Source organism: Lichenostomus cassidix, chromosome 27 (genome assembly GCF_008360975.1).
Source record: "Lichenostomus cassidix isolate B80296 chromosome 27, HeHo_3.0, whole genome shotgun sequence".
In the NCBI taxonomy this organism is placed as follows: domain Eukaryota; kingdom Metazoa; phylum Chordata; class Aves; order Passeriformes; family Meliphagidae; genus Lichenostomus; species Lichenostomus cassidix.
Genome location: NC_139507.1, coordinates 1,778,718 through 1,804,347, shown reverse-complemented (window position 1 = coordinate 1,804,347; position 25,630 = coordinate 1,778,718). Strand labels below are relative to the sequence as shown.

The window sequence follows — 25,630 nt, the reverse complement described above, 5'->3', positions numbered from 1 at the left end:
CTCTGTGGCACGAGGTGCTTCCCCTGCTAAAGTTGTTCCAGCTGGGAAGTCTCCACCTGGATCCCCCTCCTTTCCCTCTCTTTTGACTCATTAAACTCTGCTGCATCCCAGCCCATGCCTTTGTGTCATCCTTTGCCCTGCAGACACTCTCCCAAGGCAGAGATGTTGCCATTAGGTGTTTCTGGGAGGAGGTTTTCGCACCAATTGTCAACACAGGCTGGCATTGTGTGTGCTCAGTGTGCACTTAGTTACCCTTTGGGTTCTGAGTTTCTCTGCCTCTTTGGGTCAGGATAAAACTTCCCTACATTGTCCAAGGACAGACATCCACTTTGTTTGCACGTCTGTCCCTTTTCCTTGCTCAGCTCAACATTGTGACAGAAGTACTCAGCTGTGAATGCATTAATGACCAGACAGAGGTATTGAATCCCCATCAAACTCCAGCAGATCCCATGGATCTGAAAGGTTTCTGAAAGAGAGATACACAGTGCATTGGGCTGCCTTCACACATACCCATGTTATCATGGAATCATAGAATGGCTGTGGTTGGAAGAGATTGTTAAAGGTCATCTAGTCCAACCCTCCTGCCATAGGCAGGGATAGCTCAGCTCCTGCTATCCTGTTCCAGTTCAAAACTCCTGCCCCTTATCCAATGACTTGATATATTGTCTCTCTTCAGCTTCCTTACATGCCCCCTTACATGTTGAAAGGCTGCAGTAAGGTCCCCCAGACCCTGCTCTTCTGCCTGAAGAACCTTCAGCTGCCCTTCAGAGCAGGGGTGATGCATCCATGGGACCTTTTTTGCAGCCCTTCTCTGCAGGGCTGTTCTCCATCCATTCACCCCACAGTCCCTACTGATTCCTGGGATTGCCCCAAAGCATTGGCAGGACCTAGCACTTGGCTTTGTTGAAGTTCCCAAGTTCCTTGTGGGACCATTCCTCAAGTCTGTCCAAATCCTTCTGGATTTAAATCCTCCCCTTGAGTGGAGCTATTACTCCCCTCAGCTTCATGTCATTGCTGAGAGACGCAGGATCATTAAGGCTGGAAAAGACCTCCAAGATCATCACCTTGACCAAATCCCCTTATGGCCAATGAACAACATCACAAAGTGCTATGAGGTTACACCCAATACCATTATCCATGTCACTGATGCTCACAGACACCAAAAAATGTCAGCAACATCCTGGGCTGTACAAGCAGGAGGGGAACCAGGAGATGGGTGGGAGCAATGATGCCACTCTGCTCAGCACTTGCCTGGTGCCATCCCCCATGTTGGGGACAGGCTGTAATGCAAGAGCCACCTGGACCAAGGGGCATGACTGCTGTGCAGGGTGGCCAGGATGGTGAGGAGGTCAGAGCACTTTACAGGCACAGGCATTGCTGGGTGTGGAGAGGAAAATGGTTTGGTCAGAGAGACAGAAGATCATCCTTGGGGTACAGAGGGTCAGTGAAAAGGTTTGGTTCATTCTGTCCCTCCACACACGGTGAGACAGTGAACTCTTAAAGGATAATGACTCAAACATTCCCCTATTTGTGGAGACCAGGGTGTTTTGTTGAACTGGAGGTGAGCTTTGGATGTGTAATGGCCAATGTCTGTTCTGGTAAGACAGAGGGTGAATGATGGGCTTTGAATGAAACAGGAGGTGGATGCTGGTGCTTCTTGTCATTCTAAGTTGCCCTCCCTTGCTCAGACCACCAGGTTTTGGGGCCCTCTGTCTTACCCCCAGGAAGCACTGTGGCCTGACAGTGTTCATTTCAGCTGATGGGCCATATCAGGCCAAAATCAAATCAACTGCACATGGTGTGATGGGCAGCTGTGTTGTCTTAAAAGGTGTCAAGGACTCCTGAAGTGTCCCATGATCCACGACATTACATGATCCAGTGTGAAACACCTAGCCTCAGGGGAGGAATCTGGGTGTTCCCACCGAAAACTGAGCGAATATAAACCAAATAGATTTTGTGTTCAGTGCATTTCCCCAGGGATTTTCCCCACCATCACTTCTTCAAGACTTCCCCCACCCCCCAATGGGTCCGTTCTGCAACCACTTCAACCAAGACTGTGCAGCAACCAAGTCTCATCACAGGGCCTATGGCTGGAGAGATATCCACAGTCTTGTCTTTCATCTTTCGTCCTGTATTTTGCCTTGTGCATGTCCCTCGGTGATATGGTCGCACTTTCATCTTGCAATGCTTTCGTACTGTTGCATTGCTATAGATAATAATAATCAAAATGGCTACAGACATGTTGTCCTGTACAACCACATTGTTCTACAATAAACCCTCCTTGTGCACGTACAAACACCGGTCATTCAGTGTTGGTTCTTTCTAGCCAAATTCAAGGGATGTATTAACAAGAACCTGGGTTACCTCTCACCTTCTGCATTGGCTCATACCACAGACACATGGAGAAGGTTAGAAAGCAGCAATACCATGATAAAGCACACTCAACACCCCTGTCTAAAAGGCACTGAAACACCTTCCCCATAATCTCTCTCATAGAAACACATCAGAGCAACACGTCTCTCCCTGGGAATTCTGGGAGACTGACGACAGGGAAAGGATGACACAGAGGCATGGGCTGGGATGCAATAGAAATTTAATGAGTCAAAAGATAAGAACAAGGTCACTCTGAGTGGAGGCCTCAGTGCAGACAGCACCAGGGTCATCGAAGAATCTCATTTCCATGGCTGTGGCAGAGATCCCACCAGGTGTCCATCTGCCTGATCCAGAGAGGGAGCAGGGCCAGCAGGTCCTCCCCAAGTTGGCTGAGTGGGTCTCACAGACCAGGGGAGCACAAGGGAACAGCGACACAGGAGGGAAAAAGGAGAGAGGAAGAGGCCAGAGGCAGGGATGGCTGTGCTTCCCGAGAGCCCAGGCTGGCTCTGTCCTTCTACAAGGGCTGCTGGGGTTGCTCAGCCCTCAGGAAGCAACAAGCTGGTGCTGTGTGCCCAGGGCAGTTCCATCCTGTGTGTCCCTGGGTCCCTTCCCCAGGGCCATCACCAGCAGCTTTAGCAGGGGAGGCCCCTTGTGCCACAGATGCCACTGCCCAAGCCAGAGAGGCCAAAGCCCCCGGAGTTGATGGGCACTCCCTGAGAGCTCAGGATGCTGCCAACAGCAGCAGAGACTGAGGATCCCACCACGGTGTTCTGTGGGAAGGAGCTGAGGATGGGGCCAGGCAGGGTCACAATCACAGGTGAGGGTTCGATGACAACGGTGGAGTCCTGGCACTGCCTGACACAGGGCTCATTGCAGCTGTTGGCCAGCGGGGTGGGGCCACAGGGCTGGCAGGGACGGCATGGAGTGTAGCAGGACATGTCTTGGGGCTGGTGATGCACCTGGCAGAGAAGGAAGGGGAAAGAAGAGCAGGAGATGGGTGAGATTCAGCCTGTCACCCCACCATAAGGGAGCAAAGCCATGAGCTGGAAATGAAAGTTGAAGGCTGGTTGTGAAGGCACATGGGCTCTTCCCCCACACAAACCCCACCAAAAGCTCAAGCCCAGAGATGGCCCCAACCAGCCCAAAGCTGTGGCAATATTTCTGCCAAGACTTAACAGTCCTGCACCTCCCACTCCTTTCCCTCTCTCACAAGAAGCATTTCATCAAGATCCCACATGGAAAAAGTCACAGGTATGTCTTGAAGAATCCCAGAGAAGAAGAAGGAAAAGGAAAATGGGCTTCAAACTCACCTTGCTCTCAAGGAGATGGAAGCAAGTGAAGTGAATGTGAGAGTGGGGAGAAGAGCCTGCTTTTATACAGCTCTTGCATTGCCTCAGGCCCAGAGCCTCTCCACGAGGGCAGTAATTTTCCAACAAACTCATCTTCAAAGGTAAATATCCCACATAGTGGTAGCAATTCACGTTTTGTTTCCATCTACACTGCCATTTCATTTCCTCGTTTCTGGCATTCCTGCCCTGCATTGCAGGATCCTTTCATGTTGTGTGATGAGAAGCCAAAGGATATCCCAGGCAGAATCATGGCAGTGAGGGCACATGACCCAAGTGCTGCAAGGGTCCCACACAGGCAGGGAATGTTGGCTTTGGACCGTGAAAAGCAACTCTTTGCAATACCCTTTGTAGGAAGAAGTCCTGCTCTGTCCTGCTCTGCACATGCCAGAGAGCATCCAAATACTCTGCTTTGTATGGACATTTCACTTGCTTCTCTCTTTTCCTGCTCTCTCTGCTCTCTGCCAGGGTCATGAGCTGCAGCATCTCCAGGCAGCCAGGCTGCGCCAGTGGTTTCAGGTCCCTTCCTCTTGATGCCCTTTGCTCTGGAGGGGATGTTTGCCAGGGCTTAGGAAAGCCAAAGACCACCTGGAGTTGAATCAGGCAAAGTACATGGAGGGTCTTCTCCAGGTAGGTCTTCAGTAAAGGGAGGCTTTGCCAAAAGCAGACCCAGTTTTCAACAGGGCAGCTTCCCTGAGGATAGGGGGTACAGGAAAGCTGGACATCCTCAAAAGTTCCTGTCTTTGGTCTTTACCATCAGGAATTGTCGTCAGGAATTTAAGCTCCTGAAACCCCTTGGAACATCTGGAACAGAAAAGACTTCCCCAATCAGAACAGAATCCAATGGGGCAAAATTCAAACACACTGGTCTGAAACGAATGTGTGAGAATTGATGTGTGTTCATTGGTGTCAGTACAAAGCCTTTCTCAATTCCCTTTGAAAGTCACAGCAACCACAGAACTCATCCGAGGACTGGAAGAAAGCCAGTGAGTGTCTTGTCTTCAAGAGGGGTGTGAAAGACGAGTCAGGGAATAACAGGCCTGTCAGATTTGCCTCAATATCTGGAAAGGTGATAGAGGAAATCACCACAAAATCCAGCATGCAGTACTCAGGGAGGACGTGTACTCAGATGTCCCTGGATGCAAAACCAGCTTTCAAACTACACCAAGGACTGATGCACTTCCCTGCCCTGCAGACACGGAGGCAGCTGGGACGCGTCCCAGGAGGGCAAGGGAATGCCTTCAGTAGGCAAATTTCCAAAGGGAGACTCTCCTGACCCATGGCGAGTCATGCTCTAATTTTGGTGTGAGGCCAAGTTAGGAGTGTGTGATGTCTGCAGGCTTGTGTCCCAGGCAGGGCTGAATTCCCCTCCTGCAAGGGCAGCTCCATCCACAACCCTGGAAAACCATCTTCAAACACACTGTGCCCCGACCCACAGCTCCAGGCCGCCCAAAGGCCATTGCCCACAGCCTGACCTGCTTGGCAGCACTGCCAGAGCTCAGGGGTGTTCTCAGAATTGACAATGCATGGCAGGACTTTGTGTATCCTCCAGGCCAGGGTGCAAAAGTGCAGCCAAAGTGCATCATGGGGTGAAGAGAGGGGGAAGAGAAGGCACTGTGCCAAAACCCAACACATCCCTCAGGCAATGAGGAAGTACAGAACTCCACATGGGTCAGCTTGAGGTTTGATTTCTGCACGTGCTGATGTGTTCCTACACAAGAAATTGTTGGACTTCTCATCCCACTACATGGTAGAAGCCTCCATGACTTAGTAAGAATGTCAGAAATGAGGAAATGAAATGACAACATAGATGGAAACCAAACCACAACCTGTGCCATTGGGTAGAATGTTTGGCTTTGAGGTGACTCTGTAGGAAAATTACTGTCCTTGTGCAGTGCCTGTGGGCCTGGGGCAGTGCAGGAGCAGTATAAAAGGGGGACCTTCTCCTCACTCTCTCATTCACTCCTCTCACCTCCATCTCCTTGGCATCAAGGTGAGTCTGAAGCCTTTCCTTTCTTCTGCCTCTGGGTCTTCTGATCCCATTCTTTGCTTTAATCCCATTTGCCTTCTGAGAACTGCCTGTCCTGGCAGAGGGAAGGGGCAGAATTTCTGCATGGAGAGAGACTGGCTTTTGGCTGTGGTGTCTCCTGTGCTTTAGTCTGTGCGTGGAAATCTCTGGACTTGGTTGCTCTTGGGAACATTTTTAAGAGCTGAATGGAAAGTAAAACTGTAGGGCTTCTATCCAAGCAGCCTCCTGCAGTCTTCTCCTTCTCTTTGTGTTTCTCCATCATGGTGTGTCAAAATACTCCTGTGACACAGCCCTTCCTCAACTCTGCTCCTCAATGTCCTCTCTTCCAGGTGCATCAGAACCCCGAAGACATGTCCTGCTACACTCCATGCCGTCCCTGCCAGCCCTGTGGCCCCACCCCGCTGGCCAACAGCTGCAATGAGCCCTGTGTCAGGCAGTGCCAGGACTCCACCGTTGTCATCGAACCATCGCCTGTGATTGTGACCCTGCCTGGCCCCATCCTCAGCTCCTTCCCACAGAACACCGTGGTGGGATCCTCTACCTCAGCTGCTGTTGGCAGCATCCTGAGCTCTCAGGGAGTGCCCATCAACTCCGGGGGCTTTGGCCTCTCTGGCTTGGGCAGTGGCATCTGTGGCACAAGGGGCCTCCCCTGCTAAAGCTGCTGGTGATGGCCCTGGGGAAGGGACCCAGGGACACACAGGATGGAACTGCCCTGGGCACACAGCACCAGCTTGTTGCTTCCTGAGGGCTGAGCAACCCCAGCAGCCCTTGCAGAAGGACAGAGCCAGCCTGGGCTGTTGGGAAGCACAGCCATCCCTGCCTCTGGCCTCTTCCTCTCTCTCTTTTCCCTCCTGTGTCACTGTTCCCTTGTGCTCCCCTGGGCTGTGAGCCCCACTCAGCCAACCTGGGGAGGACCTGCTGGCCCTGCTCCCTCTCTGGATCAGGCAGATGAACACCTGGTGGGATCTCTGCCAGAGCCATGGGACTCCAACTCTCATCTGCCCCTGGTGCTTCCTGCACTGCATTCCTCTCTTGGATTGACTTGTTTATCTAATTTGATTCATTAAATTTCTATTGCATCCCAGCCCATGCCTCTGTGTCATCCTTTTCCCTACAGACATGATTCCAAGATGCCCAAGCAGAGCAGGTTGACAAGGGGTAGTTCTGGGAGGGCATTTCGGCATGTTTGTGCAGTGATTGTCCACAGCATGACTGTTAAGTCTCCATGCAGACTCTCTGCCTCTGTGGACACTCCCGACAAAGACAGTCAGGAGGAATGGTGTTTCTCTGGGAAGGTTAGGGGCGCACATGGAGAGCCTTCATTATTCCCAGAGGAAAAGGTGGAAGAGTGTACTGAGCCCTTTTCAGCCTTTGCAAATGAGAAAAACCACTGCAGATCATGTGTGCAGGGAGACACAATCCTTTGATAGGTTTAGTCCATCTTAGGCTTCTAGAAACAGTTTTTTACATATTTTTGCAGACAGGACAGGAAGAGGCAAGCTTCTCTGTGCTTGAAAATGTCTGTTGTTAATATTTCCACTCAAGGGAAACCTACACTGTTCTCCTGATATACAGCTATGATTCTATAAACACATTATCTCTTGTACCTTAAGATGACCCTGCTCTTGCTGCTACCAGAGAGCACTGGTAAGTCTTCAGTCACCTGCTTGAATTAAATTAGGCAAACTTCTGGCCAGAAAAACTTTGTCCTCTAACTCCTTACTACAATAGAGGGAAACCTTTTAGTAAATCCTCTTCCCCTAAAGGAAATCAGAGTATTGAAGATCAGTGCCTTTTGCTCACATCTATATGAGATTCCTCATTTGAAGTCAGTTCCAAAAGAGGGTGCCCTGCGGAGAGGGAGCTGTGAGTGTGTATTGCCCAGGGAGGAGAAGAAACAACTGGAGCACAAGTCTGATGAGGAGAAGCTGAGGGAGCTGGGGGGACTCAGCCTGGAGAAAAGGAGGCTAAGAGGGGATCTTCTCACTCTCCACTACTTCTGACAGGAGTGGGCAGCCAGGCGGGGATCAGGCTCTGCTCCCAGAGAACAAGGGACAGAATGAGAGGAAACAGCCTCAGGTGGTGCCAGGAGAGGTTTAGGTTGGCTATTAGTGAAAAATTCTCCACTGAAAGGATGGTCAGACATTAGAACAGCCTGCCCATGGCAGTGCTGGAGTCACTATCCCTGGAAGTGTTCAAAGAACATGCAGATATTCTTTGGGGACACAGGTCAGTGGTGGCCTTGGCATTGCTGGGGGAAGGGTTGGACTTGATCTCCGAGAGCTTTTCCAACCTTGATGATTCTGTGATTGTATGAAGTAGAGGCAAAATGATGGGTTCAAGCCTTGGTTTCCCAAAGCAGAGCCTCAGGGATCAGACTTATAAAAGTAAATAATTTAACAGAGCAGTACACAGCAGGTGAGCTCAAGCTGGTGCCTCCACAGAGGGACCCAGAACAAAGAAATCTCCAGGCAATGATTGCCCTTACAAATAGTGCACCTGCCCCCCACACGTTCTCACACACATCTTCCCAGTTTTCCACTGGAGTCTTCTAACACCTTGCTGAGCTCTTTCTCCAAGTCAGTGCAGGGGGACATTCACTGTTCTGAGCTTAGAGAGTTGCAGCCTTTGCTGAGCCTCTCCTGATCTTCTGCTCTGGCTTCTGGTGTACCTGGGGGCTAAAACAGCCCCAGACATGGGATAAACACAACTGAGCACCCAAACCATCAGTGTGTTATTGTTGCAAAATGTGGAGTATGTAAAACTTTCTTGAGAAATTATGTGTAATCTTTGTGTGCTTTCAAGCCTAATTCACAAGAAGAGAGATTTAATCTGTGGAACAGAGAGCAGCAAGCAAGCTCTAAGTGATGTCCAGGTGTTAGAAAGACAAATAGCTTGTTCCTAAAATTGCCTGTTAAGGTTTAGACCAGGACATGTTTCAGTGATTTCAGACCTAGGGAGAGATTAACAAAGTTTGGGAAGGAGGATGAACCACTGAGAGTGGGCAGAAGGAATGCAGAATTTACAGTCCTCAAGGACATCTGGCAGAACTCCCAAGATAAGGAAGAAACTAACAAAGCCAACTCAGGAATTCTGCTGAAAGCCACTCCAAGCATGTAAAAGATAACTCCAGCAGGGACAGATTGCGGCCACCAACACACAGACCACTGACCCAAGAAATGCTCTGACCCAAAAGAAGAGAAAGACTAAGCATGTGGACTAATTAGGATGAGAAATAAGAGAATTATTAACCAACAGAAGATAGAATACTAATTAATAAAAGAACTGTGTTACTTGTAGCCAATGAACACTAATTCCTTTGTTTGCTGAAATGTATAACGTGAAAAATGAAGCTCACTGTTGTAAAATTTTAAACATTAACAAAAAGACAACAGGGGACAAAACAAAAAAAATTCATTCCACAAATTAGAGGGTACAGCGCTGGGTGCTTAGCCACCGATGTAGGGTAGCCAGAGGCACACCTGGCTAGGGGATACAGTTTTTATAACCCCCTAACCCAGCCTCCTTCAGGTGTTCCAATGGGCTCTTTGTCTTCAGTCCTCCTTGGCTCATTCTTTCTAGGGTCTTCTGATAGCTTAGCTGCTTGCCCAGCTCTTCCCTTTCTTAACCATAACATTTAAGTTAGCCACAACAAATTAACAATTAGACATAACAAACCTATAGAGGTAGTCATAATATTATCAGTTAGCCCCAACAAACCTATGGAGGTAGCCATAACATTTATCAGGTAGCCCAAATAAATCTATAACATTTATCAGTTAGCCCCAACAAATCTATAGAGGTAGCCATAACTTTATCAGTTAACCCCAACCAATCTATGGAGGTAGTCTTAACATATACACAATCATTAACAAATAACCATAACAAAAACCTCATAACTCTTTACGAAAGCCAGCTCCATGACTTCATTTATAACACTGTGTTTGCTAAAATGTATAAATAGTGAAACGTTTTGATATTTGGTGTATTTATTTGTGGAATTACACCGAGCACAGAGGCTTGTACAACTCTGAAATAAATAATACATGCCTGTCTCGAGTGTGTAATTCTTGGCTTGTTACACACCAGGTAACAAATGCAATTTTTGTGGACAACATTATCAATGTTCTTCCCATACTAAAGCCAAAGTAGAGCCCTGTGCCAGCTACTGGGAAATTACTGATGGAATCAACTCCATTCCAGCCAAAATAAATTGTCTTACGAGGAACGGCTGAGGGAGATGGGTTTGTGTAGCCAGTAGAGGAGGCTCAGGGGATACTTTTGTCACTCCCCCCTGCTCCCTGAAAGGTTGTAGTGAGGTGGGCTCCGTCTCTTCTGCTGTGACTGCTGTGAGAGGACATGGGGAAATGGCCTTGTGCTGAGACAGGGGAGATTCAGATTAGATATTGGGAAAAATGTTTTCCCTGTTCGAGTGGCCAGGTAGTGGAAGGGGCTGCCCAGGGAGGTGGTGAAGTAACCATCGCTGAGGATCGGGATCTGCCGCTGGGGGATGTGGTTTAGGGGTTACAGTGGGAGGATGGCTGCACTGAGTGATCCCAAAGGTCTCTTCCAACCTTGACGATTCAATGGTTCACTGTCCGGGGTCAGTCCATGGCCAGCGCCTGAGCCTGCCGCAGACCCAGCCAATACCAACATCAGAATGAGCCTAAATCTGTCTCATTCTTCTTAAATTCGCTTATTTCGGCTGAGGTGCCGACATTCCCCAACACCATCAGGGCTCAGGGTCAGGCTCAGGGCTCAGGGTCAGGCTCAGGCCCGGCCGCGCTCCATGGCGCCGCGCGCGGGGTTGCCCCGGCAACGGCGGCTGGGCGGGAAGAGCGGGAAAGCACGCCCCCCACAGCCAGCCCCACAGCCAAACCCGCAGCCAAACCCTCAGCCAGCCCCGCAGCCGGACCGGCCCGACTCCCAGCCCCACAGCGAGCCCAGCCCCGAGGCGGACCCGGACCGACCCCGCCCCCGTCCTCACACCCGTCCCCGCCCCACAGTCGGCGGCGAGGCGGACCCGGCCCAGACCCCCACCCGACCCCGCGCGGCCCCGCCATGGAGCTTGAGGAGGACTTGGGTGAGGCTTGATTGGTCTGGCTGGGGGAGGGACGGGGAGGGCGCTCGTTGGCCGCGCCATTGCGGTCTGTTCGCTTTCGGGCCAGGTTTGTATCTCCCGTCGGGCCGGGCCCTGTCCCCCACCCCGGGCCAGCTCTGTCCTCTCTCGGCCCGGCTCCGTCCCCGTGCCCAGTGCCTGAGCCGGGTGGCCCCCGCGGGCCCTCTCTCGGTGAGTTCAGCCCAGGTCGCCACAGCAGGTGCCGGGTGGGATCCGGCCTGCAGGATTTGCCTGAATAAAGGGACATTGGTTCGAGCGTGGCTCCCACCCGTGTCTCCCGACTTAGCCGCTCCAGGCGGTTTTGGGATGAATTTCTATGCACCGTGGGCACGGACAGGTACACGGATCTCCCTGTACGTGGCATTGTGCCTTTGGTGGTTTCAGCCTTGTGTAAACTCCTGTACTGCTGGTGTTGGGTGCTGGACGTGCTGTGCTGAGGGCTCTGCACCTCCTCTGGTGCTTGCCTCTGTCCCCTTCTTGCCTCTGTCCCCTTCCCTGGCAATGCATTTGGACTTGTTTTGTGTGGAGCCAGTTCAGAGAGAGAAGCTATTGGAAAAACCTCTAACAAACAGTGCTTAATTGTGAATTCCTTAAACAGACAGTGCTTAATCCTGTATTTACAGGTATCAGTGATTAATGTGCACAAGTGGGTATCTTAGCCGTGAGAGTAAAGACTGTGTGCCTGATAAAAGGTGTATCTTGGCCAGACCACATCGCTGGAATGCATTCAAGGAGAAGAAATCCTCCTAAAGGGGGAGGGGCAGTGGTGTTTGGAGGAGCATTCCCCACGCACCTGGTGCCAAAATAAAGTAGTGCTGCTTTCTAATACTGAAATTACAGTGGCAGTTTAATTTTTCACGACGTTTTCAGTAACAAGACCATTTGTGATTGCTTGCCAGGGGCAGCTGGGCCAGTGCAAAGCCAGGTGGGTTTTCAGCTGCTGTAATGATCTGAGTGGGCTGTTGAGGTGAGAGGTACTTAGAGGCAGCAGCACTGCACAGCCCAGATGGAAATGAGGATCCTGCCTGTGCTTTCTCTTTCCGAGTGGCTCTCAGCATGAATTCTGCTCCTTGGGACTTCTGGAACAACATTTAAAATACTGCCAGCCTGGGAGCTGGTGGAGCCACGTGCGTGAAAGAGGAGAGCAGAGGCAGCAGCAGCTGGTGCCTAGAGCTGATTTAACTCCAGCATAGTCAAATCCTAAGTATGCTGAAAGCCTGGGCAATAAGAGTGGCAGAGCAGAAAGGAGGGAAGCAGCCCAGGCTCCCTGGTGTGTACCCCGTAGACAGACCCACATGCAGTAGTAGGGCCTTGTGTCTCTTCCTGGCTGCCTCTCTTCCTCACTGAGAATATGCATATTTATTAATATTTATATTTTAATGTATTTTGTAGACAAAAATTATGTATGCATGGATTCACACTGCTTCACTGTTCAGTGTGTTTGTTTGTCAGTGGTTTTGTTGGTTTAGTAATGCCTCAGCTCCTAAATAATTACATGATTAAAAGCTTCATTCAGAGTCTCATGCACCATGTTAGGCACAATGCTACCTTCAGAATGGAACTCAGTTCCCTCACATTCTGCCTTCAGCAAAACAAGCTGTTGATGGAAGAAAGATTTGGTTCAGCTGCTGAAGGCGCCTGCTGGGTGTGACATGATCCCACTGATCCTCCTTCAGGAGAGCTGGAAAGTGCTACTGGCTTTCCCTTGGACTAAGGGTGGTTACCTCCCTTATAAGGTAACCTAAAGAGTTATTACACTCAGTGGTGCTGACTCTCCTCTGTTTTAACTAATGTCCCAGTTATGAGAACCTCAAGTTTAATTAATTTGGTTATGCAAAGCAGGTAGCTACCTTAATGAATGGTTTCAAACTAAGGGCAGCTGGTTCAACTCCCTCAGACCACAGCCCTGATGTGGTGATGTGGGGTTTTCCCCACTGCACTGTGTGAGTGATTCATGTCTTTCTAACCAGATGCTTTTCTCTGTTCTCCTCTTCCATCAGATGTGTTGGATCCAGAGAGGTTAATCCAGTGTCCATTGGTCAAACACCATTTGATCAGAGCCCGGAGGTTTCCTTATCACCTGGTAAAGTGTAAGGAGGTGAGCTGGACGGGCAGTGGCTGAGTGACTCTTTGCATGCAAATACACTCTGTGCTCCTGCAGTTCCTGACAAATAGCCCTGTTTAGCCTTTATGTCATGTAACTTCACGATTTGTGCAGTAACAGCTCCAGGCACACATGAATTCACCCAAGACCAGTCTGGCTCTGAAGGAGACAGAGGTCCTTCATGGTTAGTTCAAAGAGGAGACTGGTCTCTTCCAGCAGCTCACAGAGAGGTCAGATTCATTTTTCCACTTTCAGCTGAAGAGAGGACTCTTCTGGAGTTCCAAGTACCCCTCTGGGCCCCTCAGAGCAGAAGTGCTGTGATGTTCAGTTCACTCTTTTACTGCAGGGCTGGGCAGGTTTGTTTTGCCAACAGCTGTTTCTGGGCATCTGGCAGAAGCTGCACATCTTGGACTCAGCACATTTGGGAGAGGTTTATTCCCTTCTCTATCTTTAATCAAGAATTTGATTACAAATCATCTCATGGGACACACTCCTTCCTGTCTTCTCCTCTGTTGTGCTGATGACTGGGTTTCTTTAAACCTTCTAAGCTTTGGGGGTTTTTTTGGAGACTTTCGAAAACTTGATTGTCCCCTTTTTAAGTGCCAGTGTGTTTTTAAAACAGTCCAGCATTGCTGTGCCTTCCACTTAAGATGCAGTTGTAGGCAGCATGTCCTGATATCAGTACAATAAATTCACTTTGGTGGAACTAGAGCCTTAAAAATATTAATTAGCCAGTGAAAGTGGGGGGCAAAGCTAAGTGGCAAGTACCAGACATTGAAGACGGCTGAAATTTTCTGTGTTGAGCCCCTGCAAATTTTGGCAGGAGTGTGCATGTGAGCTGGGTGAACAGTGTTTGTGAGTAAACCTTTAAGCATGTTGGTTTTGTCCTGGTGCCACCTAACTGATGACCAGAGAATTTTAAGAAGTTTCCTAGTTAGGTGGATGAGGTGAGATAGACACTGACTGTATGTGTTTGATGATCACTAAGTGATTAGCAGAAGTGCTAATTAGCAGAAGAGCTTGGGTGTTGTCACTAGTCCATCTGAAGATGCCACAGTTTGTTATTTGCAGTGTCAAGCGTTTGGGTGTAGATTGTCCCTCTTGCTTGGGACAAGTTTGTTGAGTTTCCTTTGCATTCCTTATGCATAAAATCCAATTAATGCTTCCACCTGGCTCAGCCTCCTATTGCTCTGTGCAGAGCACAGCCATGACCCAAATGGGGACACTGCAAGCAGAGCAACTGAACTGTGTTAGAACCATGGAATCACGGTATGGTATGGTTTGGTTTGGTTTGGTTTGGTTTGGTTTGGTTTGGTTCTTTTGGTTTGGTTTGGTTTGGTTCGGTTCGGTTCGGTTCGGAAGGGACTTTAAAGCTCATCCAGTGCCACCCCTGCCACGGGCAGGGACACCTTGCACTATCCCAGGTTGCTTGTTTGATATGTGCTTTAAGCCATGCAGTCGTATCACCAGCACTGCAAGGAACCATAGGGAGTTTGCTGAGGGTTGGTTTCACTTCAGTCAGGGGTGGCTCAGTGTCTGTGAATTGTGTTTGGAAGAACAGTTGTGTTCATTTCCCCTTTTGTTTTTAGTGAGTGTCTGACCAAAACATTGCAATTTTTTATTTTTGTACGTTTTAAAACAACACCACAAATATTCCAGTGTTTTTTTCCTATGTATCAACAAGAGATAAGTAAACTGGAGAGATGTGTGTGGCACATAATTTTGGCTTTCCCTTGTCTAGAGCAACCCTGAGATTGCAAAAAAATTGGCCACGTGCCCCTTCAATGCTCGTCACCTGGTTCCTTGGGCCGACCTCAGTGACCACATCATGAAGTGCAAAGACAAAGCCTTCATGGAGCAAGATGCAGGTAAGAGAAACCCTGTGCTCCCAGGTGCTCCCCAGAAACCCAGTGCACCCTGGGGACTGAGGTCTCCTCTTGCAAGGGTGGATCGTGGAAGGCCCAAAAGTGGGAGGCAAATTGTCATCTGTAGTTTTGTGTGACACAAAAGCTTTGGGGAAACTTGATCTCATTTGCTGGGATTTATGGGGCAGTTTCTTGAGAATATGGCAGATGCTCTGAGTAGGCTTTGCGTGTATTTTGTTACCAGGCTTGTTCAATAAAAACTTTGTACCCAACACTGTGCAGGAAGTGCCTCTGGAAGGAGGGGTGGGATGCATTAGGACCCCCAAGGATGAGTCCTTCTTGTAGAGCTGATCTCCCTTTAACTCTTGCACACCACAGAGCACACAGTTTTCTGTCTTCTGAAGAGGTGCACAGGTGATGCTTGCATGCATTGTCAGCAGGTTCCTCTTCACTCCAGCATTCCTGCTCAGAGTTCCAGGGAGAAGTCTTCTCTTGTTCATTGAGAAAGGCGAATCTGACGTTGCTTTATTTCAGATCTGTCTCTGGCTGTCCCCAACCTGTTTGCACTGGGTGGAGCTTCCTCTAAAGCCCAGAAGTGTTTTACAGCTTAAGACAAAGTGTTCAGTGGATTTAAGGACTGCTGGTCACTGCATTTTCTCTCTTCCTGAAGCGAGCCGGTCCTGCCAGCCCCCACAGGAGCAGTTGAACAATGGGAGCACATGGCAGGCACCTCCATGTGATGAAGACTGGGAAACAGGTGAGGAACTCTCCCATCTGCTGCCTTCTCTCTGACCATGTCCTCCAGCTCTTCTTAGGACAGTGTGAGGCCAGGGATGCTGTTCATTCAGGGCTGCCTTGTAGGACACTGCTTATGTTCATTTCTGAGAACAAGCTCATCTCATTCCATGGGCAGGGACACCTTCCACTATCCCAGGTTGCACCAAGCCCCCTACGACCTGGCCTTGGACATTTCCAGGGATGGAGCAGCCACAGCTTCTCTGGAGAACCTCTGCCAGTGCCCCCCTGTGGCTAGCACAGTTTTTCCCATGAGAAGTTTTCTTGTGTTTTGTAAATAAAGATAAAGTTTGGATGTTTTTGGAACAGTGTCCCAGAACTTGGGCAGTGCAGGCCTGGCCAATCAGGCCTGGGGGAAGGCTTCTGACTGACCAATCTGGGTGACTTTTGAGAACTCTATAAATGTGATGAAATCAAAACAATAAAGGTCATTCCTTCTTGCCACTGAGAACCGATGCATTCATTACTCTGCTAGCTGCTCAACAGCGACACCCCCCTACCCTCACAGGGAGGAATTTCCACCTGATATCCTATCTAACCATGCCTTCTGGCAGTGGGAAGACATTTAAGCCACTGATCTGATGGTGGTTCCTGGGGCTTCTTAGTTCTGAGCCACAACATCTGCTTCCTTTCACAGAGGTGCTGGAGGGGTCTGAGTCTACTTTTGTGTGGGGTGTGATCAACTCTGCCATAAACAGGTAGGGAATGCAAGTTGGATTCCTTGCACCACCGTTTGTCTAAAGGAATATTGCAGCCTTCTCCCAGCCTCGCCTCAATGGCTGGGCAGGAGCTGTCTTTGCTGCTGTACAGCCCTGGGAGGAGGGATCCTGCTGGTTCAGTGTGACCTGCTTCCTCATATGCCTGGCCTGGACCAGAGAAGAAAACCCTCAGGAGCACAGATAGTGCACCTGTGTGCCTGTGGCAGGCTGCTGTTCCTGCCCATGACCTGTGTTCAGGGACTGATGGATGTCTGGACAACGTGCAGGGGAGAAAGTTACTCGTGCCTTGTGCTCCCTGTGAGTCCTTGGGAGGTCCCTTGTGAGCTCCTGGGGCCTGGCAGATGTGCTGGAGTTGGGCCCTGTGTCAGCAGAATCCTCCCCTCGTGCCTTTTCCAAAGTGTGGTCACAGTTTGGGGCAGGGGGAGTGAGGAGCTCAATGCCCAGCTGTGAACTGGAAGGGGCTGCCCTGGCTGGTTTCACTGATTGTGGGCTGGGTGTGGGATGTGGTGGCACCACCAGAGCTGCCCAAGGTGTTTTAAGGTTCATCTGACAGATTCATTGAAGGTTCAGTAACAGTCCTGCCCATGGCAGCTCTGAGTTCTGTGTGAGCTCTTCCCTAGGGGCTGACAGCAGCACTCTCTGGTTCTACCTGTTAGACTCTTTAAAAGTCATTTTAGTGTTCAGAGCACAATCAGCTCCCCTCAGCACCACCACCATGGTGGCACAGCACCATCCCCCAGGGCTCTGCTGCAATAAAATGCATAAATGTGAGCCAGAAGTAACCAAAGTCTCCCAATTCCAGCACTGTCAGTGACCAGAACAACTGCTTGCCCTCACGGATGCGAGCCCCCAGGACCCTCCCATACAACATGTCTGCAGGACTGTGAGTACTGAGCACGGGGCTTTGGCACTGTCAGTCCAGGGCTGGGGACAGCTCCTGAAATCTCTGGTTGTAGCAGCACTTTGTGGCTCCCACTGCATAAATAGGAGGAGTTATATTGAACAGCTGCCTCTTGAGAGCAGCTTCTGAGGAAATCTGCTGCTGGGATCATCATCTGTGTCCTTCCTTTGAAGGATCCTCTCTGTTCCTTCCTTGCTTCATTCCCATGGCCCAGGTTAAGCAGAGCTGTTCCCCAGGCATGTTTGCTCTGTCTCTCTAAACAGGCACTTTCACAACATCTCCAATATCCCTTTCACCCCCACCCTCCCCCTGATTTAAACTAGATTATTTCATTGCTTTGTGCTCTGTCCGATCTCAGGCCCAGCTAAGTCAGAGCTGGGGTGAAACTGGGGCTGTTTAAACCAGCAGGACTGAGGGAAGAAGCTATCAAATTCCATCTAAGGGAGGGAGAGAAGGAGCTTCCCTTGGGGAAATGTCTAATGCTGAAATCACAGACTATTATTTGCCTCTGTCAGCAAAGCAACAGCTTAAAGATGCTTTGAGGAATGATTGTCCTGATTTCCAATGGGAGCAACTAAACCTGGTGCTCTCAGGGCACTGCAGACACAGCTCCCGCACAGACAGGGACTGTGCAATGCCACAGCATTAGGCTGAATGTGCCAAACCAGACTGAAATGTCACTTGTAGATAAGTCTTGTTGCCAAGGGGACAAGTGTTGCCTCTGCAAAAGCCACTGTCCCTTGGTGGAGTGGGGTAAGTTGTATCCTTTTCCATCTCATGCTAAAATTCTCTCTTGTGTATCTTGCCCTTTGCAGAATTCAGAGTATTAGTTCCTCTCCCTGGAACTTGGTTTCGCCCCAGCAGTAGGTGCCTCCCTGTCTTGGACACCCTGTCACTTCCTGCAGGTGGAGGACATGCGCTGGACCTGATGGCAGGACTCCCTACACTTGGCTCTTTCTGCATAACGTGTTTCTCGCAATATTTTAATGTGCACAACTGTCCTTGGTTGACAGATGTTTCCCCCAAGCACTTATTTTAAAAGTTACCCTCACCTTTACATGGTGAATTTGGTTACTGTTCTTGAAAAAATAGAACGATAAATTTACACAGACTCAGAAACCTTCCCTGTCTAGCCCCAGGTCCTGGTAATTCCCTGTGAGCAGGAAAAACATAGGAATTGGCAAGTCTGTGTTGTTTCACTTGTCAAATGGCAGGTGATGATCTGTGAGGCTGCTCTGTGTGCTCCAGAGACTGGGAAACAGCAGGAAACCCTTCAGAAGGGTTTTAAGGAGTGGGGACTGAGGGAGTGATCGTAAGTAGGGGAGGTAGGGTCTGATTAGGTTCCTAATTAGAGAAGTGATAGTGGGAAACAGAACAGTTTGGGGTCTGAAAATACACCCAGAATCTTGTCCCTTCGCTTGATGCTTTAAAACAAGTTTGTGCACATGGAGGAGCCTCTGGGGAGCTGGGGTGCTTGTGCTCAGTGTTGACTGCAGAGAGATGCAGGGATGGGAGGAGATGTGTCCTGCAGGAGTGGCAGATTTGAGAGAATTCGGGCCTGGCACAGCAGAAACTGTTACAGGCCCATTTCAGTGGAAGTCAGGAACCACCCAACAGTAACTTCCAGGAATTTCTACCCTATGCCTTAAGCATCTTGCTGTTCTCAGGAAGCCTGGATGGATTATGTGGAACTTCTGCTGGGCATTTGGGATAAGTTCTGGCTGTTTGCTGGGGAGCTGCAGCGAACTCCCTGCAATTGAGGCTCCAGAAGTTGTGTTTGGGGGCCACAAAGTCAGTGCTGAGAGTTTCTCCAGGCTGTGAAAAGGCTGAGATTAAAATCATCTGGAGCAGCCAAATTTAAAAGAATTTTTTCTGTGCACGCACTTTCTGTTTTTACCTTGTTGGAGTCTGAGTTTGTCCATTCAGGGTATGGCAGGTGTTCAGGTTGGGTTTTAAGCTGTGTTGTCATTTACAGAGATTGCCTTGAGAGCATCCTGACTTTAACTTCACACCTTCAGCCTTGCCTTTGTCACCTTAGGCCTTACCTTTGTCTCCTGTGTGTGAGGAACTTCCCCAGTCAGACCATAACAGAGAGTCTTCTGCAAGTTCCTTGCATCACACACAACTCTGAACAGGGGAAGTTTCAGGATGATACTGAGGTGCTTGTCCAGTTTCCATTACAGTTTTGCAGTTTTCTAATGCTTAAAACATGTTTGAGAGCTCTCAGGTACCTGTTCTGTATTGGGGGAGGGGAGGAACGAAGTTGAAATGGTTTAAATCAGTAAAAATACATGTTTAGGACTGAAAATGTTCAGATCAAGCAGGGTATTTCTAAACATGCAAAGTACAAAATGGGATCTAAATACACAACCATAAAGAACTAAGAAGCCAGACATGGTGTTCATCTAGAAAGAGATGAATGCCTTCATATTTTCCTCTAAAGACTGGATTTCCACCATCTGTATACTACCACTAGAAAATAATTGACTGGAATGTGCAAAATTAGGATTCTTTTGAAATTACCAGTTTATGTCAAGGTTCTTGTTGGCAATTCAGAATAAAAATGTTGTAAACACCTTGCGACTGCTTTTCTTTTGGAGTCAGTAAGTGCTGACATGGGGAACTCTCCTCTCCACCTTCGTTTAGTTTTTGTCACTTGGAATGAAAGTGATGACAAACATCAGCTGTGATTGTTACTGGTTTGACAGCAGTAGCTCATTTGGAGGATTTGTGGGCCAGAGCACTACAATTTTACAGGTAAATGCCATAATTGGGCTCCATTAGCTTGAGATCCTTTAATTGGTAGTGAGTGAAAGCCTGGCAGGGCTTGGTGCTGCTCCTCATTAGGGCTCACAAGTGTCTGGGCTAAGGAGGAGGAGAGCTCCAGCTGCTCCTGCTCTCAGGAGCTACAAATTATCCCAGCCCCGGGGGAATCCACTGGCCTGGCCTTTCTGGAAAGAACTGGGTTTGGAAGGGCGTGGTTGTGACTTCAAACACCCAGATGACAAGAACTGGGGGGTAGGGTCCATGAGAAGGGGGTTTGTCTTGTAGGGTGGGTGCAGCCCACCTGTGACTGACATGTGGGATCCCAGAGATGCCATATCCTCCTGGGCAATGTCCTCGAGCATGTCCTGCATGTGCCACCTCCTGTGAGGGGTAGGGAGGCTGTGGCTCGGCTGTTCCTGCAGTGCTTTGGGAATGCTGGATGAGCAGCCTGGCAGGGTGATCCTCCCCCAGCATTAGGAATGTTTCCAATTCCAGTGTTCTCTCTCACTGGGCTCTTGGCTCCCTCTACTTGTTTTGTATTTACTACAGGACACAGAATATTTTTTCAAGTGTGTTACAGGGCACCTCCATCCTGGGTGATAGTGGACACTTTGGGGTGACAATACCTGTGTTAAATCCTCAGTCTCTTGTGCTGGGCAGGTTGTGCAGTGCCAGAGCCTTCACCCTATTCCTTCGTGGCTGTATGTCCTTGAGAGGAGCTGATAGGCTGGAATCAGAATCACAGATGTGGTTGGAAGGGACCTTGAAGCCCATCCAGTGCCACCCCCCTGCCATGGGCAGGGACACCTCCCACTATCCCAGCTTGTTCCAAGCCCTGTCAAACCTGGCCTGGGACATTTCCAGGGATCCAGGGGCAGCCACAGCTTCTCTGGGGAACCTGTGCCAGGGCCTCCCCACCCTCACAGGGAAGAATTTCTCCCTGACATCTAATCTAAATCTCCCCTCTTTTAGTTAAAAATTGTTCCCCTTGTCCTATCACTGCCTATGTAAGTCCCTCTCCCTCTTTTTAATAAGCCCCCTTTAGGGACTGGAAGCTCTCCTGGGAGCCTTTTCTACTCCAGGCTGGACACCCCCAGCTCCCTACATTTCTCCCTTCTGTAGGAGGATGCACTCTCCTTGGCCTTTCTGTTCTCACCTATAGCCCTTGCTAAGTCCCGTTCCACCTGTGCCTTGGCTTTCCTGACCTCATCCCTCCACACCTGATGCAGCCATCCCATAATGGCACAAGGCAGCAGCTCCCCTTTGGTGTGTGCAGCACAGCCAAGGGCTCTGACAATATTCCTGCCCTATATTTTGCAACTCCAGTATCATTTCCAGTCCTGCTGGGCTGTAATTTCTACTGCCTCTTTCCAGAACATTGGTATGACTTTGATCCCTTACTCCCCTCTCCCTTCTCCTTTGTTCTTGGTCCTTCCCCTCCCTAAGCCGAGGCACAAAGACACCCAAGAGTGGTGGAACAGGAGCCTAACGATGCCTGGGGGGAAGAGGGAAACTCCCTGCCAGGAATCCCCTGGGGCTGGTGGAGGGAGAGCTCCATCACCCGCAGACCTTAGGGAGAGGAAGTAAGGCAGGAGCAGGGATGTGGCAGAGCTGTTCCCTTTCCACAGGGCTGGGAAACCATGGAACCTTCACCTGTTATGGCCCAGGAAGAGGCATTTTCCTCTTCCATCTGAGACATCCAGTCCTGAGCAGTGTTAGCAGGGGCTGTGTGTTGCACTAAAGGAAGTGGATTTTTAACACAGCCCCTCGTGCTCAGACCTTCCAGGGTTAACCTGAGGAAGAGTGAACAGGGAGAGGCACACAGAGCAGGCTTTGGCTCCTGGCCGAGTACAAACATCCTCTGGTACTTATCTCAACTATTTTCCTTCTAAATTAATTCTGTCCCACCCAGTCATCACCTCTTATCACTCATTATCTCCCCCTCTATTCTGCACATACCTTACGCCCAATTCACTGGTTTTAGGTGCTCAAATACTGACTGGTTTGGTCTCTTCGTTTAAAAACTTTTCCCTCGCAGATTTATCCCCAGGCAGCAACTAAACATCACAGCTCAATGCCCCCGCCCAGAGGGATGGGGGAATCAGGAGGGAATAAAGTAAAACTTGTGGGCAGAGATAAGAACAATTTAATAATTGAAACAAGGTAAGATATAAATAGTAATAATTAAAAAATAATGAGGGAGATAAAACAGACAAGTGGTGGCCAGTACACTTCTCAACACTCTCTGTCCCCTCCCAGCCCACCCTGCCCCGAGTTTATATACTGGGAATGACTGTCTGTGGTATGGAAAATCCCTCTTGCCAGTTTGGGTCACCTGTCCTGGCCCTGCTCACTGGCAGAGCCTGGGAAACTGGAAAGTCCTTGATTTAGAGTAAACACAAGCCATCCCTGTGTTATCAGCTTTATTCCCATACTGAATCCCAAACACAGCCCTGGACAAGCTGCTGGGGAGAAAATTAATCACAGCTGAAACCAGGACATAAAACCTTTCCTGGATTTCTTCCACATGCTCAGTCACACTCAAACATGCTCCTGAAGCATCAGTCCCATTTCCAGCTGCTGCTCACAGCATCAAAGCCCCTCAGGGGCCCACCCTGGACAGGAGCCTGTGCTCCCCCAGCCTAGCACTGCCACAGGCTGGTCCCACCTCTGCATCGAGTTCATACCTACAGCACTGACAACTTTCTGCATTCTTTGCTGGATGTTTTCGGGTTTAATAAGTGGTTTGTAGCTGTGGGGAACTGGAATTACTTCAAAACATAAGAGCAAGAGGAAGATAATCCAACCTCTTGATCTCACATTTTAAATCCACAATCTCTTTATCAACAGCCACATTTTGCTTTCCAAGCTCTTCCTTCAGTGCTCTTAATTAGAACTCCCCACCTGCATCACTGGCATGGGGAGAGGAAGGGTTGGCCCCTCTCAGGGCCCAAGGGGAAGTGGGCAGAGCACAGCTAGGGCCTGGATGTGCCCTCAGCTGCCTCCCACTCCTGTTCCAGCACTCACCCATTTCCATCCCCCCTTCTGAGCCACTACCAGCTCTGGGGCTGTCCCACCCTGTCACATCCCACCAGGCTGACCAGTGAGGTTCAGCATCGCCTGCTTCTTCCAACCCCAGTGCAGTGGGACCTATTTGCTGCTGCAATGCAAATGGGTGCCCCTACAACAGCCCCGTGGCCCCCTTCCCTGCAGACCTCTCCTCCATCTGCAGTGAACCACAATCAATTCTAGAACTGCTCCTGCTTGTTTATTTTGGCCACAACATGTTGGTAAAGGTAAAAAAAAAAAAAAAACCCCAAAAAAAAAACACCAACAACCACCACCACTTTATTTTGGTTGAAAAAAATCTTTATTCACAGAACATCACATGAATCACGTCCCACCCTTGCTCCTTTTTTTTATAAAATACTGGTAAAAAGTTTTTTCCAGAGGCAGGTGAATTCCCCCAGAGTCCCCTCCTTGAGAGAGCAGCTCCTCCCAGAGCTGGAACTCGTGCCACAGTTCAGAAGCAGAAGTGAGGTGTTTAGTGAGGAAGGAACCAGCACAGAGTTGCAGCAGCAAAGCCTCCAGGGCTCCAGCTCTGGCTCACTTCCTTTGGCAGGGACCACAATCCCACCAGGGCTCCAGCTCATTTCCCATGGCATCCAAAGGGGAGATGTGGGGCTTGTCCTGCCATGTCCCACTGCAATGGTGGCTTTTGGGGTTTCACATAAACCACCTGAGAGCACAGATGCCCTTGGAAATCTCTCTGGACTTTACAGGCACTACAAACGTGTTTGATGTCACGTCCCCAAATCTAGTTCCCCAGGTGGTTCCTTCAAGCACCACATTTCACCTTTGGATGCCATGGGTAGCAAGGACACTTGGCTCACCAAGGGGCAATCAGCCTGTGCAGGGACAAGGAGACTCCAGAAGGCAAAATAAAGCAACAGGAAAACATCTATTAAAATGCCAAGCTAGGCTCAGAAAATGAAATCCAGTTCCAAATATCTTATGGCTCCTACCACAGCCCAAAAGGAAAGAGATTGGCCAGAGTCCCACTTTGGTGTAAGACAAACCCTCCTACACCAGATCACAGCTACAGAAACACTAAACAATGACAGTCTTTAACCCCCAACACTCTAAAATTCAGTGGAATTGGATCAGTTCACTGAAACTGAAATTTGCCAGGGTCCCCTTGCAAGTGCTCAGCTGCTCTCTCAAGGGCTGAATCCATCAGATTTCCTATCCTAAATAAATTTCAGGCAAATTTGGATTTATGATTTCTACTACAGACACAGCAAGACAGATGTTCCATCACTGCAGATTCCCTCTTTTAATTCCTTGCTTCCTTAAACTGAAATGGAAACTAGTTCTATGCTTGCTCTGCTACAGTATTTCCTTGGAAATACCTGGACAAATGGGGAACTCTGAGAGCAGGAAACACTTTGGAAGCATCACATGGAGAAGCCCTTGGCCAGGGGCTGCTGGTCACTTGGGGTGTTTGGCTGGGCTCCACCCCAGCTCTGCCCACCAGCATGGCCCTGTTTCATTGTCCACATTCCCTAAAATTCTAATTTTTTTTTTCGGTTATTAAAACCCTTTTTCTCCCAGTTTGCAACAGGCCACATAATGAAAGCAAAGCTTAGTGCAGAGAGGACAGAATGTAGAATTTGTGATTAGTTACTAATCCAGAGACCAACAACCATTCCAGACAGACAGCAAGGAAGGAACTGCCAGCACAAGGCCACATCATCTGGATATGACATTTCTGTGCCACTGTCAGACATCGGGGAATGCTCCAGACTTGCCACACATCGGGATGGGAATGGATCTGGAGGGGGATTGAAATGGATGATGCCCAAAATCCCAGGATGGCCCTTCTAACAGGCTCCCCCCAGGCTGCAGGGAAGCAGTGCTGGATTGAAATGAGGATCTCATAGCTCCAGTGTTTCACTGAGACAGGGAATGACCCCAAGGAAGTGAGTGCCAGCCAGCACAACCCCTGGGAGGTGACATGTCAAAGTGTCTTTCACAGTAACTCCACAGGTGCAAAGGAAACACCCTTCCCAAGGATGGGGACGTCACAATCCCAAGGCACAAACTTGAGGAAACTCCCCTGACCAGGGCTGATTTTCAGTGCCAGGCCTGTTGTGCTGATCCACCATTCCTGTGGTGTGAAGAGTCCATCCCAGCTCTGTGAACAATCCCACACGTTCAGGGAGTACAGCAGGACTCACCTGCTCCATCCACTCAGAAGTTCCAGGTCCAGAGCCCCAAACCCAACCAGCACCTCAGGAAATGAACACAGCTCCCCAAACCTCTGTGCTCCAGCATTAGAAATGTCAGTTTTGGAGGCTGGATTTGGCAGGAGGCCCAGGGAGATGCCACAGGCCTGACATGCATCCCAGTGGAAGCAGGAGGGACCATGGCACTTGGCATCCTCTGGGAAGCAGCAGGGCAGAGAGAGAAACCAGAACATCCCTCAGATGAGCAGAGCAGCATTTCAGCCTAAACCACAGAGATCTCTGCTGGTTAATACTGTGTGTGAAGTTAACTGAGGTTATAACCGTGCTCTAAAGACTCTTCCCCACACATCCTCCTCCTCCAAGC

At 49.5% G+C, this 25,630-nt stretch overlaps 3 protein-coding genes across 5 annotated transcripts; 2 read left to right on the top strand and 1 right to left on the bottom strand.

Moving 5' to 3' along the window:
- Positions 1 to 2,576: 2,576 nt before the first annotated feature.
- On the bottom strand, positions 2,577 to 3,328 carry LOC146426441 (feather keratin Cos1-1/Cos1-3/Cos2-1-like). The gene has a single exon (XM_085039847.1). The coding sequence runs from the start codon at positions 3,309 to 3,311 to the stop codon at positions 3,006 to 3,008; it is 306 nt and encodes a 101-aa protein (XP_084895973.1). The 5' UTR covers positions 3,312 to 3,328; the 3' UTR covers positions 2,577 to 3,005.
- A 2,750-nt stretch (positions 3,329 to 6,078) lies between these two features.
- Positions 6,079 to 6,814, top strand: LOC146426440 (feather keratin Cos1-1/Cos1-3/Cos2-1-like). The gene has a single exon (XM_085083366.1). The coding sequence runs from the start codon at positions 6,099 to 6,101 to the stop codon at positions 6,402 to 6,404; it is 306 nt and encodes a 101-aa protein (XP_084939492.1). The 5' UTR covers positions 6,079 to 6,098; the 3' UTR covers positions 6,405 to 6,814.
- A 3,921-nt stretch (positions 6,815 to 10,735) lies between these two features.
- LOC146426439 (gametocyte-specific factor 1-like) lies at positions 10,736 to 19,825 on the top strand. 3 transcript variants are annotated; one of them, XM_085083423.1, is made up of 7 exons: positions 10,736 to 10,831; positions 12,868 to 12,965; positions 14,713 to 14,839; positions 15,507 to 15,593; positions 16,269 to 16,329; positions 17,153 to 17,233; positions 18,067 to 19,825. In XM_085083423.1, exons 1-7 carry the CDS (start codon positions 10,810 to 10,812, stop codon positions 18,116 to 18,118), a joined length of 528 nt encoding a protein of 175 aa, XP_084939549.1. In that variant the 5' UTR covers positions 10,736 to 10,809; the 3' UTR covers positions 18,119 to 19,825. The 3 variants fall into 3 exon arrangements, with proteins under 3 accessions (XP_084939549.1, XP_084939548.1, XP_084939547.1); XM_085083422.1 differs by lacking the exon at positions 10,736 to 10,831 and adding an exon at positions 11,059 to 11,204; XM_085083421.1 differs by lacking the exon at positions 10,736 to 10,831 and adding an exon at positions 11,169 to 11,220.
- The last annotated feature ends 5,805 nt before the right edge of the window (positions 19,826 to 25,630 follow it).

What these genes read in the sequence shown, in the direction of transcription:
- LOC146426441 (XM_085039847.1), bottom strand. Translation starts at nt 3,311, where the DNA reads ATGTCCTGCTACACTCCATGCCGTCCCTGCCAGCCCTGTGGCCCCACC.
- LOC146426440 (XM_085083366.1), top strand. Translation starts at nt 6,099, where the DNA reads ATGTCCTGCTACACTCCATGCCGTCCCTGCCAGCCCTGTGGCCCCACC.
- LOC146426439 (XM_085083421.1), top strand. Translation starts at nt 11,184, where the DNA reads ATGCACCGTGGGCACGGACAGGTACACGGATCTCCCT. An exon ending in ACAGGTACACGGATCTCCCT is followed by an intron (nt 11,221 to 12,867) that starts GTACGTGGCATT and finishes CTCTTCCATCAG; the next exon opens with ATGTGTTGGATCCAGAGAGG. An exon ending in ATCAACTCTGCCATAAACAG is followed by an intron (nt 16,330 to 17,152) that starts GTAGGGAATGCA and finishes TCCCAATTCCAG; the next exon opens with CACTGTCAGTGACCAGAACA.